Source organism: Lutra lutra, chromosome 16 (assembly GCF_902655055.1).
Source record: "Lutra lutra chromosome 16, mLutLut1.2, whole genome shotgun sequence".
Taxonomy (NCBI): domain Eukaryota; kingdom Metazoa; phylum Chordata; class Mammalia; order Carnivora; family Mustelidae; genus Lutra; species Lutra lutra.
Window position 1 is genome coordinate 45,154,892 of NC_062293.1, and position 19,304 is coordinate 45,174,195.

The following is a 19,304-nucleotide window of genomic DNA, read 5'->3' on the forward strand; positions in this document are numbered from 1 at the left end:
CTGAGGAGAGCCAGGCCTTTGTCAGGCCCATCTGATCGCAGGGTAGGCTACGTCTGGGCGGGGGATACTGGAGGCAGGCAAACCACTTAGAATCACAGGGTGCCCAAGGTCTGGGTGAGCTCCTGGGTCAGGCAGTGGGAATGGCGGGGAGCAGGGGCCGTCAGAGACCTGTGGCTTCATGCCTCACTGCTCTGAGGGCTCTGGGGCGGGCCAGAGCAGCCTGAATGTGCGGCTGTGACCCAGATAACCCCAAGCCTTCCCAGAACTATTTGGCCAGTTTCTGTGCGTCTCAGTTTCTGTGAACCCCTGCACACTCCGTGGTGCTGGGAGCATGGGAGATGGTAGCTGACTACTCCAGTCTTTGGCTTTCATTAGATGCTACATGCCATAGCCAGGGCTCCTTGGGGGACAGAGAAGGGGACCGAAAGTGCCAGCAGCCAGCTGGGTGGCCTTGAGGTTGCACCTCTCAAGCGTCAGGTCTCAGCCCCTTCTCTGGAAGGAGATGATGGTCAAGCTGTCCCCTTGGGATTGTGATGAACTTCAGTGGATCAGCCTGGGGCAAGGACCGGCAGGTAGGTGGTGCCCCGTAAAGCCAGCGGCTTTCTCTCTCCCACGGGATAGCTTCAGGGCCAGGCTGGCCTTTCTCCTGCTGTCTCCTCTGAGCCATGCAGCATGCTGGGCGTGCTCCCTCCTCTCATGCCTGAGTCCTTGGCAGTTCTCACCATGGACATTCAGGATGGGCACCCCCATTTGTTTGGGGTGTTCGCCTCTACCAGGGGAATGGGTGCAGAGAAGTTGACAGCTGGCACCTGGCAGCGCAGTACTTAACCTTGGAGTCGGAACAGAGAAACGTCTGTTTGTGTTTCCATGACCAAGAGGGGACAGCTGGCTGGCAGATAGCAGGCTAGGTCGGCTGGGGCTTGCCTTGGCTGCTGACTTTAAGCATATAGCCAGGGCCAGGGTCCCTGCCCAGGCTCTGGTCGAATTGGGTGGAAGAAGAATGGAGAAGTACCTGGCAGAGCCTGAAGAAGAACCCCCCGAGAGCCAGTGTCCTGGCGGGGCCGTGTGGAGGCCGCTGGGGGCAGTGACAGTGTTGAAGCTGCCCCCCAGACCTGGGGGACTGCCCCTGTCTGCATACCTAAAGATTGAGACTGTACCAAGTCAGTGAGCTGGCATGCACCTTCTTTCCTTCCAGAGGTTTCTCTGCTTCGTGGAGAAGTTTCTGTTGGGCTCCTCTAACGATGACTCCCAGGTATAAACTAAACTCAGATTTCCTTTGCAAAAATTGTTGGGCTACAACTTTTCAGACCCACACACATTGCATACACAAAAGCAGGCTTGTCTTTCTGCACTAAAAGACAAATAGCACTAACACCCCTTCCCGTGTGCACCCTAAGCGGGGTGCTTGGCAGCCCCGAGAGGACTGGGGATTTTCCAAGCAGAGTCCCAGGGGCCACAGACACGTATCACACTGCAAGCTTGTTTTCTTCTGGTTACCTTAACTGAGCTCTAATTCCATCTCCCATTCTTTTTTTTTTTTGTGCCATCGACCCTTTTTTTGATAGCCTGGTGAATCCTGTGGTAACTTTCTCAGGATAATGATTTTAAATGCACAAACAGGATTACAGAGCAACCAATTATATTGACTTAGAGTTAATGAGCTTTTGATACAGTAAGCTCTGTCCTTTGAATCATTAAGTAAATCACCTTACAGTAAGTCTAATAACTATTACAATTTTGAAGTAGTGATGAACATAAATGATATTTGGGGATATCTGCAATTCTGTGATATGTAAATATCTGTTGGTCTATTAGCGGCCAAGCCACAGGTATACTAATAATATGACTATGATGTGTTGCCTACATTCATAGTGGAAGAAAATAGATAATGTCAGTTGCAAGTTAATAAAAGTAAAGGTATAATTTATTTCCATCCGAGTCACGACTCCCCTGTTAAGAGCTCCCAAGAGAAGCAATGACCAAAGGAGATTGTTGTGTTTATTATTCACAGATTATTCATTTGTTAGAGAAAAAAAGAGAGAGAGAGAGAGAGAGCAAGCGAACGCACAAGCAGGGGGAGCGGCAGGTAGAGGGAGACACAGGCTCCCCACTGAGCAAGGAGCCTGATGCTGGACTTGATCCCAGGACCCTCAGGTCATGCCCTGAGCTGAAGTCAGACCCCTAACCAACTGAGCCTCCGAGGTGTCCCGGAAATTGTTTCCTTGAATCCTCTTTTTGCGTCAACCATGACAACTCTCCTAGATTTAGGCTCCTCTCCCAGTTTCCTGTACCTAGGAGCTCCAGGGGGCATTTTAGACCAACTCATGCATCTGTGCATACACACCAAAGGGTCCTTATAGCCGCTATCTGCACCCCCAGTGTAGGGCTCCAGTTTCTGTGGTCGCCCTGTGTTTTAGGTTGAATTGTGTCCCCCAGAGGGCTATGTTGAATTCCCACCCCCCCCCAGCACTTCAGGATGTGGACTTATTGAGAATTATGGGCACTGTGGTTGTCCTTGATTCCAGTGAGGTCATCCTGGAGTCCCCTTGGTCTCAGTCCAGGACAGTGAGAGGCACAGGGAGACAACCATGTGAACACGCATAGGAAGAATGCCACGTGAAGATGAAGATGGAGATTCGAACGATACAGTATCAAGCCAAGGAGCACCGAGGATTGCCGTGCGAACCCAAGAAGCCAAGAGAGGGGCATGGGACAGATTCCTTTCTAGGTCTTTCAGAAAGAACTTGGCCCTGTCAGCATCTCAGGTTTGGACTTCTGAGCTCTAGAATTGTGTAAGCCCCCTGATTTTTGGTGAATGGATCCAGCAGCCCTAGGAGACTGATGCCACATGGTCTGATGGGGAATGGACCACTGCTGGTGAGGCCACTGTCCCTCCTGTGTGTATGCAGGTAGAGTCTGGCTCCGGGGGTCTGGACCCCCAGGGTGGGGCTCCACCAGCTATTACTGCCTGGAGCTGAGACTTGGCCCTGCCCTGTTTTAGGCCTTTCAGAAGTAACAAAAGCGAGCTGTGCCTCTGGGGACATGTAGGCAGAGCATGTGGCTGTTAAAATTGGAGGGCTGGCATTCGAAGTGAGAGGGGGAAGAAGTGGGATGCTTTGCATCTCATTTCGATTGGAGGCTTTCCACAGCATTTCAGCCTGGGAACGAGAAAGCGGATTCAGTTAGACAAAGAGACAGGCAGGGGTTTGGGCCCAGCCGAGTGGGCATCATGGGTGAGGATTTACTTCCCTGGGGAGAAGACCCTGCCGTGGTAAGGGAGGCCTCCTCCCTCCCAAAGCCTTCTGGGGGCACAAAGAACCACCCCAGCTCACCCTGCAGCAAAGTCAGACACACGGTCCACACTCAGTGCAGTTTTGTTGAATGAATGAGGGCGATGGAGCCAAAAGTGGCTGCTGCTTGCCTTTCGGAGGGCCACAGCAGACTCTTTGCTCCGTGACTCAGTGGGACTGTGCCACAGAACAGGCCATGGGGTGTCCAGGATTAGCTGGCCTGGAAGACAATGGACAAGAAAAGCTGCAGGAATCCGAGCAGGGGCCGTGGGGTCTAAGAGAGCCCCATGTGAAAGGAGGACAGTGAGCCGGAGACACGAGGACAGGTAGGGTGCCTTACGTAGCCTTAGAAAATGATGACGGAAAGAAATTCACCCCCAGTGCCAAAGTGTACTGTTAGGGTGGACTCTGCATTTCCTGCATGGGCACGCAATGGGTCCATCGTGCCATCACTGTGCCCACTTCTTGTACCGAATCCTGCCGTAAACCCTTGTCCAGGTCATTTGTCATTTGTGATATCGACAGTGCCTTTGTGCTTGGATGTGCTGTTGTTGACCATTCCTCAGGAGCTGGGGTCCTTTCTAGATTTCCTATGGTTCTAGTCGGTGGAGACCACTTTGAAGGGTGGGCCAGAGGCAGGACCCGCGAGGCCTGTGCGGGGGATGGGCCTGCGCGTGGTTAGGGAAGTGTAAGGGTCACACTGTGGGGCCTCCACTTGAGGCCGGGGAGGCTGGGCGTTCGTCCACAGGCTGCGGTCAATGCTCGAAGGTTAGTATTAGGTCCGTAAAGGTGGACCGACACCCGCCATGTTCCGAGCACCGGGCTGGGGCCGCCAAGGTGCATCCTGGGAGCTGCGGTCTTCATACGGGTAACAGAGGTGGAGCGCCCCCCCGCCCGCCATACGAAGGGGGATGAAATGCTGTGGGGAGGCAAGGGGACTGGATTCCAAACAGGAGCTGGGTGGGGAGGAGTAAGGGAATTCCCAGACAGGCGGGGCCGGGCCACCTCAGGTAGACGGTGTGCAGGAGCCATGTTTCCTGAGAGGCAGACCCGCGCGGCCAGAATGCTCCCAGGCTCCTGGCGGCTAGAGCGTGAGTTTCATGGAGGGATGTGGTGGCAGATGAGCTGGGAAGGGTTGTTCGGGCCAGATCATGGATGACCTTGAGTGTGGCATTGGGTTTTGTTTGTTTGTTTTTTCCTTTGGCAGTGGAGATCCCTTGGAGGTTTTTGAACAAGGGAATCCCACGTCCTGACCTGAGCTTTAAGGATGAGCTCTCTGGCTGCAAGTGAAGAGCGTGAGGCCTCAGGAGGTCCAAAGGCCATCTGTGAGGCTTAACAGGAAAGGCAGAGAACAGAACGGAGCCGGGAGGGAAGAGTCACCCGAGGAAGCAGATCTGTGAGGACGCCTGCTGACGGGGTGGGTTCTAGGGACATTTGTCAGGCAGTGGCTTCCTCAGGGCGCCTCTTCTCCCGAACCCTGGAGCCCTGCCTCATGCGTAATTAGCCCAAGACACCACAGAGAGGTTTCCTCTGGCTTCAGACAGGCCTCTGAGGCTTCCTGTCTGGCTCTTTGATCCTCCTGGGGCTGCTGACAGGTGGAGGGAACGTGGATGTCTCCGCTCACCTTATCTTGCTATTAGCATGTTGCCCGTATCATGGTAACCGAACAGATGTCAGGGCCTGTTGCTAGGGGTTCCCTGGAATATTAATACCTGGGCGTAGAACTGAGGGCTCTTGCAGGCATCTCGGAGGCCTTGGGAAGCACCAGCTCGGGGGCAAGTATTTTTAATATTCATCCCTGCTTTTTCTCCCTTCTTTAGACCCTCACCACCTCCTCCCCTGCCACCCCATCCCCTCATAGCGAGCTTGTCTCGGGTAGGCAGACCGGTGCTAGAGGGGGAACGGCCTCTCCACCCTCCTGGCCCCGGGCAGGCATGGCTGAAGGCTCATAGCAGTGGGGCCCCGGGGGCTAGAAGCAGGCTCTGAGGCCTCGCGGGTGCTGCCGTCTGGGTGTCGGCTCAGATTTGGCACCAGGATGAAGCCTCTTTCCAGCTCTGCACAGGCCACCCGAGGAGGCTCCGGGCCCTCCCCCAGCACCTCCTCCTCACTCTGGCATGGCGCTGGGGGTAGGCTGCTTCTGTTTGCCCCTTGTGTCTATTTGCCTCCCGTGTCTGGGCTTTTGGCCTTCCCATGGCTCACAGGTTTGAAAGTCCAACTCCACAAACATCTGTGGGAGGGGGTTTGGAGGGGTACTGAGGCCGGGGTTGCAATTTTATTTACCAGGTATCATTTGTATCGGTTATTTATTGCCACGATAATGCTGCATAATAACCACCCCCAAACTTGGTACGACATTTATTTATGGTTCCTGAGTCCGTGGGCCAGCTGTGGCCCTTGGCTGGACCACGCATTCCTTTCATCATGCTTCAGCAGCTCAGAAAAAAACCTCCTGCACTGCACACGGAGGGATGCACGTTTCTCGTTCTCTCTCAGTGACTCTTTGTAGCCAGAGCCCTGTACTTGCTGGTGACTGTGTTGGCCTTTGTACAGAGTGTCCCCTCTTTGGCCCCGCGGTTTCTCTGAGCCCTTCCCTTCGCCTGCTTCATTCCCACTCTTTTCTCTGTATCAGTTCTTCTCTTCCCACGAGGTTGTCGATGCACACCATACCCAGGGGAGTCATCGTCCCAGTCGTCTCCGTGGACGTCTCCCTAAAACAAAATCAAGGAGGTGGAAAATGCCAGGGTCTAAAGGTGGGAGACGGAACCACACCAAAGAAAAGGTCATTAGCTTTGATGATAGGGCAGTTGCCTCTTATCCCCGCCCTCTCCCTGGCAGGCAGAGCAGAGACACCGGTGGGTGTGTGTGTCTGTGTGTGTGTGTGTGTGTGTGTGTGTGTGTGTAATCCTTCTCAAAGGGCGGGTGGGTTTGCAGCTCCCCACCCTCTGTGACCTCAGAGACAGCCTGGGCTGCAGCGTGTCCCAGTGCAGTGTTAAAGTGGTTTGGAAGGCTGGGAATCTGACCGCAGGGTTTTCTTGGATCAGTGATGATTTGGGCTGCTCAGTGGAGTCTATAGGAGTGTGCTCTCATCTCATCCTCACCTGTGATGGAGGGGGAGCCCCCACCCCCGTTTGGAGGAGAACATTGGCTGGAGGGGAATTACCTGACCACCCTGTCACTTGGGGCTCTGGGTTCACATCTGTGTTCACTTTACTGGATTCTGAGTGCAGGAAGACCTTTAAGGGGACAGAAGGTTTCTTTCAAGTAGATCTGAATGTTTATGAAGAGGAGGCCTTGTTTTAGTGATTATGGGAATGTGTACATCATAAAACCAAATTGTTGGAGATTTCCAGATAGGTTTCAAGTTCTGGGATCAAAAATACAAAATCCACATGAGGCTAATGGGACACTTCAAAAGTGCTGCTGTCACTTCAAAAAGTAGTGGATAATTCTATAAGCATCTTGGAGAGAGTTGGCCGAGACCAGCACCTGAAAACTTTGAGGGACTGTGAATGTCACTGTGGTAAAAGTTGTCTCAACAATATATGAGAAAAAAATATGCTTTCCCTTTGGGGAATTTATCCTAAGAAAACAATCAGAGATAGGCATAGAGGTTCACCCCCCAGAGATCCATTTTGCTGTTGAATATAAATACAGTAGAACAAAATTGGAAACGATCTATGGGCTCCCCAACAGGACAATGATAAAATATATCCAGAATGCTAAGCCAAATGATTAAAATCCATGTTTTTGAGGAATTTTAACAACGTAGGAAAGTACAATGTGATAAGAGAACACCAAGCAGGATGTGTGGCAAGAATCCAATTTTATTTGAAATCTCTACGGAAATACCTGGGGGGAAAAAATGGGAGGCCTTACATTGAGATGTCAGGAGTCTCCATGTGGGGTGGGCAATGAGTGAGTGTGGGCTGGTTTTGCTTGTGATACCCTGCTGTGCCCAGTGGAGACAGCCGGGCTGTGATGGCAGGGTTTGTCTGCAGTGACTAATGCCCAGGGTGAGGGGCTTTGGACCTTAGAGAATTGAATCTCCCTGGAAGCCCAAGTTTGTTTTCACAGATCTGCTTCAGAAAGTTGCCTGAGGCTCATGAACTCCTTCCCCACAGAATTGTCTCAGGACATGATCACCAGGTATTTCTACTTCCCTGTTCCTGGTACCCAGAGTGAGGGTGTCCCTTGAGCCCATGTGCCCCTGAGGGCACAGCCTCCAAGGGCTCAGTGAGCCTCGCTCTGCGGGAAGGAGGCCCCACTCACAGGCCCGGAGTTCCAGCCTTTGGGCACACTGCCTTCTTGGAGGGGAGGTGCTGACTACCCTGTGGTGAATCCTGAGGAACAGACCATTTTGTGAGTGAGCAAGTCGCAGAGCATGGTTGGTCCCGCTCTGCTCTGGGCATGCTTGGCTTGTTGTCTGCATCGCTCCTTGTCAGGGAACACCTGTCTCTCTGATGAATCAGTTCCACTGAACAGAGAGTCACTGGGCACCTGCTGCGTGGCTGACCCTGTGCTGGGCTCCAGGGATGGAGAGGGGAGGAGGACACAGGCCCCTGGAGAGTTCACAGGCCCGTGGGGGAGGATATGGGAGCATGTGGTCAGTAGAGTGGGGGGACTCTGGGTTCCCAGGTCTGAGCCCACCTCCTGCAGGACCAATCTCCTTCCTCGGCGGAACGCACATATGAGTATGCACACACACACTGGTTACTCTCTCCTTTGGGCTCTTTGCCTTCACAGCCGGACGGACTTCAGAGATAGACCTGGCCCCAGCTGCCTGTTATCCTCTTGCTTACAGAGGAGGCCAGAGCTCAGCGCAGCCCTCTTTCTGCAGACCCTGCCACCTTGCTTCTCTCTAGGCCCTTGGCCCAGTCCCTCTTTCCTCCTGGAGAATGTGTGGTTTGCGTTTCCTGTCTTTACTTGCCTTCTTTAAGCCCGTTTGGTTCCCTCTTCAGCTGATTTTTGACCCAGACTGGAGTTTGTTCATACAAGAGTGTAGTCCATGTTCAACTCCCAGGGTCCTGCTCTTTGGAGTCTTTAAGGTCCCAGCTCTGAAGTGTGCACGGGCCTTGGGAAGGGGCCCTCCCTGGCCCTCCTTCCGGAGCCCCCGTTGGAGGGGAGCAGAGCCCTGGGAGGTGTGTGTTGACTGGTGGTGAGCACATAGCTTGGCAGAAGGGCCCCCGGATGAAAAGGGTTCAGGAAGGACAGGGCTTGGCTGGAGAGTCAGGGAGCTGGCGGCTCAGACTGAAGAGCTTTGGAGAACCTAAGCTGGCTCCGTTGGCAGTTTCCTAAAATGTGGCTCCTCGAGCTGCCCTTCCTCTCTCACCATCTGTCCCCATCTGTCCCGAGGTTGCTCTGCGTGGGCAGAGGACAGCTGTGCCTTATGAGATGTTCGCGGCAGCCTGGGTGGAAGCCCGAGTTCTCTCTCGGAGCCACCCCTGTGGACATGCTTAGCCATGATCTTAGCAGATCTTAGCATCGATGAGGACCCTGCCAGCCAGCATTCACAGTCTGAGACCCCAGGAAGTGACATCTGTCTGCTTGCCTTCCCTGAAGCTGGGGGACAGGGGCATGCCTTTCTGCTCCCACCCCGGGGGGACTAGGCTGGGGTGGGGCTCAGTTCCCACCTCCAGGGTTGGAGCAGCCACCAGTTTCCTGTCCCCCACCGCCCTGCCCCTACTACCACCTGTCCCTTCCTCCCTGCTTATTGGAATTGCTCAGGCTGGCCCCTCCGGCATGTCTGTCTCAGCCCCTTCGGTACCTATGAGAAAACGCAGGCCCAAGGAAGATAACTGACTGGTTCCTGGCCTTCCAGTAAGTTTGCATAAAAGCCAGACTTTCTCAGGTCTTTTCTGTCCTTGAGTCTTTTCCCCTCCTCACTGCCCTTGAACCCTTCCCTCCGCCCTACAGTGGAGGGTGACCCCATGCAGAGACATCACTATGGAACAAAGGGTTATTAGACCAGCGCTGTTAGCTGTGTAACCTTTCCTCAGTCTCTTAACCTCTCTTGTTTCTCTTCTGTCTAACAAGAAAAATAGTGATGAGATTTAGAAAGAACAGAACAGAAATGCCTGTGGGTGGTTGCAGAGTTGTTTCAGCTAAAGTTTTAAAAAGAGAAGAAGAGGAATAGAATTCAAATGGGTCAGAGGAAAAATTAATGTTAGCTAGGGGGTTCTCTTGCCCGTGATCCCCAAGGATCTTGCCTCTCTAGGAAGTGACCCAAAGGAGACAAAAAGAGGTTCATTCCATAAAGATTGATTTCGGCTTTTGAAACTGCTGCATCTCCTTTCCACCTGTACTGTCTTCTCCTGGATGTCCCCACCTGTCCTCACCATGAAGGAGGTGAAGGTTTAAGCCTGAGAGCATAGGACCCTTTTTTCTCCTCAACACCCCACTCCCCCCTCAACTCCATACACTCTAGGTTTAGAAGTTCCTGCAGAAGATGGAGTTCCCACCCTGAGGTTCCCTGGCTTGCTCCAACCCTCTGGGGTCACCACTGGTGTGCCGCTGCTTCTGTGGGGGTGACTGGTAGAGCAGAGGGGCGACCCCCTCCTCACTATGTCCAGCTGCCCCTGCACAGTCAGGAAGGCTCAGGACCCTCGTAGCCTGGGACCTGGCGCCCCCTGCAGGAGCGGTGTCACCTGGGCGGTGATCACAAATGACCAGCGGGACGCCCACTTTACCCAGGCACCTTCTCTCCTGGTCAGGGAGACCCCCATCACTTTCATTTCTTGAAGCTTCTAGAGTATTCTTTTAGACAATAATAAACAGGGCTAAAGAGCTGTAGTGTGGTCTGCACGTTCACTTGGAACAGAGTAATGCTTTTCACAGCCACGGGGCAGTGTGATTGTGCTGTTCCCAAGATAAGTTCTGAAAAGCAACAAAACAAACTGCAGAGCACTGGAGGCTGGAAGTGGGATGCTGGTTTACAGGTGTTTGATGAGTGTGTCATTTTTGTCCTGGTCTGTGTTTTCCTGGATCATACGTTAGCCTCATTTGGGAGAAGGTCAAGACTTTCCATTTGAGAAGGCCTTTAGTGATGGTGGCATCCTAGTGCTGGGCCTGGCCATGGGGTCTCTGCAGGTGGGTCTTTTAGGGTCTGGATGTGCATTGGGCTCTCTCCCAAGGTGGCCCACAGTGGAGAGAGAGCAGGTGCTTGGATGTGCCGAATGGGACAGAGACCACCGCAGTCAGGGTCATGGGCTTGGTCTCTGTGTGGGTCAGTTAGCTACAGCCTACTCACTGCCCCCTGCTGGTCATCATAGGAATCGGTGACATTACTCTGGAACAGCAGTTCTCAAACCATGATCCCTGGATCTGGAGAGGGTGTCTCCACCACCTTTCAGGAAATTCACAAGGTCAGAGCTGTTTTCATAATAATAACGAAATGCTCCATCCCATTCTCTCACAAGTGTACAGAAAAGGAAGAGTTCATGAATATGGTTTCAGATGCCACATTAGCACTAAATCTTTAAGAAGCTACCATCTGTTGAACCTGGTACATGAGGAAAAAATATCCACGAATATTTGGAAAGACTGTTAAAATACTCCTCCTTTTCCCAACTGTAGTACGTGTTTGTGAGAGTCTAGATGTCCGTCATGTGGAACAAAACCACAGAATCACAAAAGATTGAACAAAAAATCAGATATCATCCAGCTAACTTTTGTTAAACCAAACATTACACAGATCTTTAAAAATGCAAAACAAAGCCATTATTTTCACTCGTTTTTGTTCTGAAAATGCAGCTTTCTAAATTGAAACATGTGAATGCCTAATGGGTTTATTGTTTTTCGATGAATCTAAATTAATTTTTTTTCTCAGTATTAATTTCTAATGTGGTATCAATAGATACAGCCCACATAATTTGGTGTTCTCAAAAACTTTTTATGACCATTTAATGAGATGTAGTTCATATACCATAAAATTCACATTCTAGAAAGATTCAATTCATTGGTTTTAGTTTATTCTCAAAGTTGTGCAACCATCACCACGACCTAATGGCAGAATATTTTCATGACCCCAAAAAGAAACCCTGAACCCATTAGCAGAAACTCATTCCTTCTTCTCTCCGCCCACACTCCAGCCCCTGACAACCATTAGTCTGCTTTCTGCCTCTGTGGATTTGCCTGTTCTGGACATTTCTTGTAAATGGAATAATACAACATGTGGTCTTTTGTGACTGGCTTTTTTTTTTTTTTAGTAGGCTCTATGCCCAGTGTGGGGCCCAATGCAGAGCTTGAACTCATGACCCCGAGATCAAGACCTGGGCTGAAATTAAGAGCCGGACATTTAAGCGACTGAGCCACCCAGGCTCCCCTTTTGTGCCACCTTCTTAAACTTAGCCATCTTATAGCTTATAGCAGTACTTCACTTTTAATGGCCAAATAATATTCTGTTGTGTATGGGTAACTCCATATGATCTCCATTTATCAGTAGGTGGACATTTGAATTAGTTCCATTTTTGGGCTGTTGTGAATAATGCTGCTATGAACATACAAGCTTTTTTTTTAAATATTTTATTTGTTTATTTGACAGAGAGCGCAAGCAGGGGGAGGGGCAGGCAGAGGGAGAGGGAGAAGCAGGGTCCCCACTGAGCAGGGAGCCTGACCTGGGGCTGGATCCCAGGACCCCGAGATCATGACCTCAGCCCTTGAAGGCACACGCTTAACCGACTGAGCCACCCAGGCTCCCCACCAGCCTCAGTAGTTTTTAAGAGTAGGAAGGATTCCTCTGTTTGAGATCTGTTGGACTAGATGGGATTGGACGAGGGCAGTGTGGATAACTCAGTGCAGCCCGTCATCTTTGCTCTGGGGTTGAGTTACAGCCGCCATTCTCTCCGCCCATACACACGCACACACGCATACACAGTCCATTCAGTATACATGCTCAGTACCCTTATGCTAGATCATCAAAGAGCTGGTCATAGCCTCAGGGGCAAGGAGAAAGGCAGCTGGACTAGACCATGCACATTAAAGCACCAGGAAGTTCTGAAGCAGAGTGGCCTCCCTGCTGGATTCCCAATGGTGCCATCTTCCTTGTAGTCCTGGCTGTAGCTTTGGCGCCCCACCCTCCTTCCTGTCCTAGGGAGCATTGTGATGGTCAGCAGAACATGTTGGGGAGCAGAAGCCGTGAAGGTGGCCAACTTTAGCTGCACCTGTGGGCCTGGGGTGGCCATGGTGGGTCCCCCAGGCTTGGAAGTGGCATACAGCTTCCCCAGGCCATCTAGCTGTGTGCCCCGCAGCCCCAGCCCCTCCTGCTTGGCACTGTGCTTCATGGGTAGGGGCTGTACTTGGGAGTGGTAGGAGTCAGTTGCCCTCCCCTTTTTCCTCTTCCTTCCCTTTCTGCTTCTAACTCCTGATGTCCTGCCAGTCCTGTCCAATCCGGTCACTTAGCTGCATGAGCTACCTAGTTCCCCCTCCTCAAATTATGATCCTTTTGAACGATGAGTTTTGAGGGAACAGAAGCCAGAGGATTCTGATGGCCAGTCATCTGCGGGTGACCCGGTACGGGGACATGCCGGAAGTGCCAGTGCTTGGTGCCTGACGGTCTCTAGCTGCCACCTGCACCCCAGCTGATGGCGTGCTCTTGGTTGTTCCCCCTTCTCCCTTCAGATGTGATTCCCTGCCCCGCCCTGGGCACTCCGAGCCATGGCCGACACCATCTTCGGCAGTGGGAATGACCAGTGGGTTTGCCCCAATGATCGGCAGCTCGCCCTGCGAGCCAAGTGAGTACCTCCAAGGCTCTGCCAGCCCTTCCCTTCCCTCCTTCTCCCTGCTTCCCTCCTTTTGGGGGCAAGATTCAATATCAGGGACCCAGAAAGAGAAGTTTGGGGACAAGTGCATGTCTAATGCCTGCCACACTCCGGGCCCCAAGGTTGGCACTGAACATTCACTCCTTTAACTGGAATTTACCCTCATTTCTCCAAGGAGGAAAGGGAGGCCGGGCTCCTTGCCCAATGGCAGACCTTGGGACACACGCCCAGGCCCCCTGACTCCCAGGCCTACAGCAGACTGCAGGGGATCAGACCACTTCCTCTGCCTTCTCTGGTGAGAGTGTAAATCCCCCTGTCACTGAGCCTTCAGTCTCTGAGCCCCTGGAGGCAGGGAGCCTTTGATACCTGGATGCCCATTCACCTGAGGGCCTCACACTGAGAGGGCAGAGCAAAGCCTGGGCAATGAACCTTGCCAGGCTGAAACACACAGCCAGCCTCGAAGTGTCCCCAGTCTCCTCCAGTACCCTGTCAGGGTCTCTCCGGTTCCGGTTTGTCCCCTCCGGCTCCCAGTTTTCCTGTTATCCCTCAGCCTGGTGACCCCTCAGACCCAGTTAGGTCAGGCCATCTCTACCCACCTCCCCACTGTGGCCAGAGACCAGGGCCTCCCAGATACCTCTCCTGCCTTCCAGGCTTCCCTCTCCATCCAGGGATTTGGAGGCCCCTGGTGTCTGATAAGCCCTAAGAACACCTCTTCATCTGTCAAACCATGCCAATTATGGGAGCCAGCATTTCCCATAGGGGACCAAGTTCAAGAAATTTGCAATTAGATGTTACAGGCCTGCAGGGGGACAGAACTGAAACATCAAAGAGGGCTAGAAAAATTAATCCAAAATGCCCAAGAGTGGAGTCCTCCATGATTGTCAGGCATCTCTGTGCATTGGTTAATTTGTCCCTTTCTCCAGGATGGCTCGGCTCCTTTCAGTCCCCTGTGCAGCCCCTGCGGGGGAGACCAGGGAGGAAACCAGTCACTCTCCCTCTCTGCCCCAATGCTGGGTGTGACGATGTGTCCTCCTTGGCAGGATACAAGGAGCTGGGGAGAGCTGCTGCTGGGGCCTGGTGTGACCCCTCATGACCCCCCTGGCATTTCCTTCAGTTCTCCCTGACCTTGTCTTGCCCTCAGCAGCAGCCAGAAGCTGTTGTAGCATTTTTTTAGTAGAGCAGATGCTTTTATCTCCTCCCCAGGGTGTGCTGCCTTGTAATGCCAGGCTCCTTGTAATGCCAGGCTCCGTAAAGGAGAATACTACAGATCTTGCGTCCAGGTTCTGTGCCCTGAAGGTTCCTCTGGGAGGCCTGGGGAATTTGCCTTCCCTGGCTTCGGCTCAGGTCTGTCCTCCAGCACTATAGGATACTCTCTAAACCCCTATTAGGGGCCAGGCACTGACTGCACAGCAGTGAACAAGACTGATGTGGTCCTTTGTCTTAAGACCCTGGTGGGGAGAGGGAAGCAATATACATGGAATTACCCCTGCGTGGCTACTTAGACAGCAAAAACAGGCAGTGGGGATGAAGGCAGGTGCTAATTTAATCTGGGAATTTGGAGAGGCTTCCCTGAGAATGTGGTTTATGTTGAGTCCTGGAGTAGCAGTAAGTGTTAGATGGAAATAGGGGGAAGGAGCTTCTAGGCAGAAGGAACAGCATGTGCAAAGGCCCTGGGGTAGAAGGAACAGGACATATACAGGGCCTGGCAGGAGGCCGGTGTGGCTTGAATGCAGAAGGAGGTGATGAATGGGGTGAAAGGAAGTTGGGGAAGTGGGCAGGGGCCAGATGGTATAGGGCTGGTCCTCCAGACTCACATTCAAGAGGGGCGGACAGAGGGTCCTACTTGGCCTTAAAATAATGTTTAAGCTCCATGATGGAGCTGTGCCTGGGTTGTCTGGGAATTCTGAGAATGGACTCAGTCCATCTTGGAGGGGATCTTCACCCAGAATATGAAGCAAGTCCTTTTTTTTTTTTTTTTTTTTTTAGATTTCATTTATTTATTTATTTTAGAGGGTGAGGGCATGAACAGGATGTTGGAAGGAGGAAGAGGGAAAGAGAGAATCTCAAGCAGATCCATGCTGAGCATGGAGCTTGATGTGCTGCTTGATTCCAGGACCCTGGAATCATGACCTGTGCTGAGACCAAAAGTTGGACACTCAACCGACTGAGCACCCAGGCGGTCCCTAAAAGAAGTCTTAAGACTAAAAGAAGTCTTAAAAAGGAATAAAAAGTCTTAAAAAGGTGATGCAGTGGAAAGGGGATTTAGGGAGGTGGGCAGGCACTGCAGGTGGAGGGCACAGCGTGGGCAAAGGCCTGAAGAAGACAGCATGCAGCCCAAAGCACACTGTGTGAGGCCACGGCAGCGGAGGGGTGAAGGTTCCGTACAAGGGACCCTACTGATGGGTGCCAGGGGCCACTGAAGACTCTTCCTTGGGGCTTACAATCACAGATGCATTTGGCAGCCACGAGCAGTCCACCTTTGTGGCGTTGGGCGGGGGCATTCAGGGGAACAAGAGGCTCCGTGTTAACCGGGGCCATCGTGGGAGTTGCGACCTGACTGGATAGGGGCAGTGGGCCAGGGGAGGAGTTTGTCTGAGGGGGCAGGTTGTCAGGGTTTGGGCGGTGACCAGATTGAGGCAGAAAAGGAGGCCAAGAAGATGCCCCAGGGAAGCCTGGCTGGGCTTTCAGCAGCCATGGGCTCTGGACTCCATCTAATCGCTCTCAGCCTCCTTACTCTGCTGAGAGAAGGGGAGGCCAGCCTTATAGGATGACAGGAGGGTCTGGCATGAGGAGGTATGCCATGCCCGGGGCTGGCGCCAGGCCCAGAGCTAACCAGGTAGGAGTGGCACCCTGCAGGGCGGATGATGGTGCTGGTGCTGTGCCCTCCCATTTCTGTGTTCCCGGACCTGCCTTTTCCCTGTGGGGTAGGAGGCCTGAGCCTGGGGACCCTGTTCTCCAGTTCTCCTTCGCTGGCCCAGGGACTCACACCCGGAGGGTGTCCTGGCCAATCCCTAATTACCTGAAACCCAGAAATGCTCAGGTGGAGAGAACCTGCAGCTCGGGGTGGGCAAGTGTTTCTTTTCAAGGCCTAAACCCCTTGAGTCTGCTCGATACACAGGAGAAAGGTGGGCCCGTGCCCCTGCTCACTCTAAGGACTGGCCTCCCTTCCTCTGTCTACCGGCCCTGCCCCTTTCCCACTGTTCGCTTCCCCCGGCCCTGTGAGGACCTCTTCCAAAAGTGTTGCTCTGGGCAGTACTTCTTTTTCACTTGGAGACATAGGCAGTCTAGAAGTCTGGAGATCCTTGGTACGGCACCTTACTTTATGTCTTTGCACCTTTGCACGTGTGGCTTTCCTGCCTGAACACCATTACCTTCTTTCTCTGGGGGAAGCACCTTTCATCCTGCAAAATCCTGTAGGAGCACTGCATCTTTGGTCTAGCCATTCCTGATGGTTCTGCCCATGAGAATGCTAGTCATCATCAGGAACTATCCCGGATGAAGCAGTTGGGCATTTGCTATGTGCAGAGTACTTTGTATACCCTGCCCCATTTACTCTGCATGGCATCCCTTAAAGGGACGGATCAGGAAATCCGGGATGAGCAGCTGCCCACATTCTATGGTTGGGAAGGGACTGAGCTAAAGTTAAGACCGTCTGGTGGACATCGGTCTGAACCCTTCCCCTTAACGGGCCTGCTGGACTTGCAGAGGAAGGACATGTTCTTTAGCTCTCCTGATGTGCACCGCATGGATAGTTACAAGAACCGTTAGCTGCAGTAGCCCGGATGGGGCAGTGAAGTAAGACCACCAGTGTCCATCCGTGTTAGGGAACCATCAAGAAGGCATCCACATCCTCACCCTCCTGCCCTGTGTCCTGCATTAGAAACTCTTGCTTGCTGTCATTTCTTTAGGGAAGCCCTTCTAGAACCTTACCTCTGATTGGGTTAGTTCCCTGATTTATACAGCCTCCTAATGTCCACCTGCATGTACCCCTCCAGCAGCCTGTCCCCAGCACCTACCCAGCTTGGCCTTGCAGAGGATGCCCAGTGAATAGGTCACAAACGAATAGCTCTTCTTGTTTTGCATTAAGTAAATATTGGTGTCAGTGATGGGTTGTCTTGTGTCCCCAAGCCTGTTGTCATTCTTCGGGGCGGTCACTTTGCTCTCTTGCCCACCTCCATGTTCCTAGCACCTGGCACAGAATGTCTCGGACAGGCTGGGATCCTGGGCAGAGATTTGGGGCTTGGTCTGTGGCTGCCACTCCATTCCCTCGAGAAAGACAGAAAGGGCGTGCATCCTTCCACTCTGCACTCCTGTCTGTCACCTGCCTGCCCTCGTTGGTTCTCCTTCTGTGCGGCAGCGCCGCCCTTCTGCCCTCAAACCCTCTCGTTTCCAAACTGCTATGCGCACCTCCTTTTACATTCAGGGTTCATTTTTGATCTAATTACCATTCTTTCCCATGCCACAGTGAGCTCCATTCACTTAGATGCCACAGAGCTCAGTCTTTTTTTTTTTTTTTTTAAGATTTTATTTATTTATTTGAGAGAGAGAGAGGACAAGGGGGGAGAGGAATCCAGGGAGAGGGAGAAGCAGGCTCCCCATTGAGCAGGGAGATTGATACAGTACTCCATTCCAGGACCCTGGGATCACAACCTGAGCTGAAGGCAGAGGCTTCACTGTCTGAGCCACCCAGGTGCCCCCAGATCTCAGTCTTGCTGATCTTCTGCACTCTTCCCTCGCAGCCCCCTGTGCTGTGGCAGTGGCCTTCTCCGTCTGTCCAGCAGGTCATACCCACGATGCTAAGGTAGCCCTGCCATCTTTGTGGGGCCCGGTGGCTGGCAGGCGTCAGAGCCAGTATCTGAAGCATCTGCCCTGTTCCCCGAACCCCTCTTCTGCACATATAGCACTTGGGCTATCCCCAGACAGTTCTTGGCAGTGGGAGGGCTTTGTGATATGGAAGGGCTGCCTGAGTTTGCCCTGCGGTGGCATCAGGGCCGGCCATGTGCTCTCTCCAGGCTGCAGACGGGCTGGTCTGTGCACACCTACCAGACAGAGAAGCAGAGGAAGAGCCAGTGCCTCAGCCCTGCTGAGGTGGAGGCCATCTTGCAGGTCATCCAGAGGGCAGAGCGGCTGGACGTCATGGAGCAGCAGAGAATCGGGTAAGGACTGCTTCTGAGCTGGGGCAGGAACAGAATGCTTGAGAAGGAAGCAAAGTCATTTAGTGTCAGATCTGTGGGCTGAGAGTGGCGCCCTGGGTCCTAGCGCTGGCATGCAGCACTGGCAGGGAGTCTGCTTTGCCCGAACACCCCTGGGGTGTAGACGCATCACCCAACCCCACAAAGTCTCAATATTCTCCTCTGTAAGAAGTGGATTGTGGCTCCTGCGTGGGCCCTAGGCGGTGCGGGGATGAATGAGCGTGGTGAAATGCATTTGGAGCTCTTCAGCTCCATACACGTGAGGGTCTGCTCTGGTCCAGCCAGAGGAGGGATTTGAGGGGAAGTGGAACCTGGATCATCCTGCCCCAACAAGGACTCCAAGAGAAGATGCTCTCCAGCTTGTTCTAAGCTCTTCTCCTGGCCTCCAGCATCCAGAGCTGACCTCTATCCAGTCTTCAGACAGTTTGGTGGTATCTCTTTTTGTTTGTTGAATTAAGAAAGCAGTTCATACCTCCTAGAAAATTGGAAAGACACGGAAAAACACAAGTAGGAAAACAAATGCAGTGCATGGCATTGAGCAGGATTTAATTTGATTCTGATCTCCTTGTTCTATTCATCTTTTTTGTTAAAATATGTGATCATTTAAAAAGTCAGACATTGTAGAAATGCAGGGTTTTTTTTTTTTTTTTAAAGAATCTATTTATTTTGTCAGTGAGTGAGAGAAAGAGAAAGAGCACAAGCAGGGGGAGTAGCAGGAAGAGGGAGAAGCAGGCTTCTTGCTGAGCAGAGAGCCCAATGCAGGGCTCAATCCCAGGACCCTGGAATCATGACCCGAGCCAAAGGCAGAGGCCTTAACCAACTGAGCCACCCAGGTGGTATATTCTCCCCTGATCACCTCAGGGGAGAGTATAGCGAGAGGGGGCCTAGGTGTTGGGCCCTGGGCTCTGCCTCTTAGGAACTATGTAACGCTGGTGGAAGTGACTTTACATCTCTCAGCCTCAGTCTTCTTATCTTTAAAATGGGGGAAATAACATCCTCCTCCCTGGGAGGTTGAGATAGCATACCTGCACTCTGTCCTGTGTTCCTTCATTCAAGAACTTTCCCTG

The 19,304-nt window shown here is 52.5% G+C and overlaps 1 protein-coding gene across 8 annotated transcripts in view; it reads left to right on the forward strand.

Annotated features, from left to right (window-relative positions):
• Positions 1 to 19,304, forward strand: part of RPH3AL (rabphilin 3A like (without C2 domains)) — a 147,061-nt gene that overhangs the window by 46,343 nt on the left and 81,414 nt on the right. For 7 of the 8 annotated variants that reach the window (XM_047707016.1, XM_047707019.1, XM_047707017.1 and 4 more), the window contains 2 exons: positions 12,906 to 13,018; positions 18,058 to 18,201. In XM_047707016.1, the coding sequence (XP_047562972.1) occupies positions 12,942 to 13,018; positions 18,058 to 18,201 (221 nt within the window). In that variant the 5' untranslated portion in view covers positions 12,906 to 12,941. The remainder of the gene's footprint in view (positions 1 to 12,905; positions 13,019 to 18,057; positions 18,202 to 19,304) is intronic. The other variant, XM_047707021.1, reaches the window with a different exon arrangement.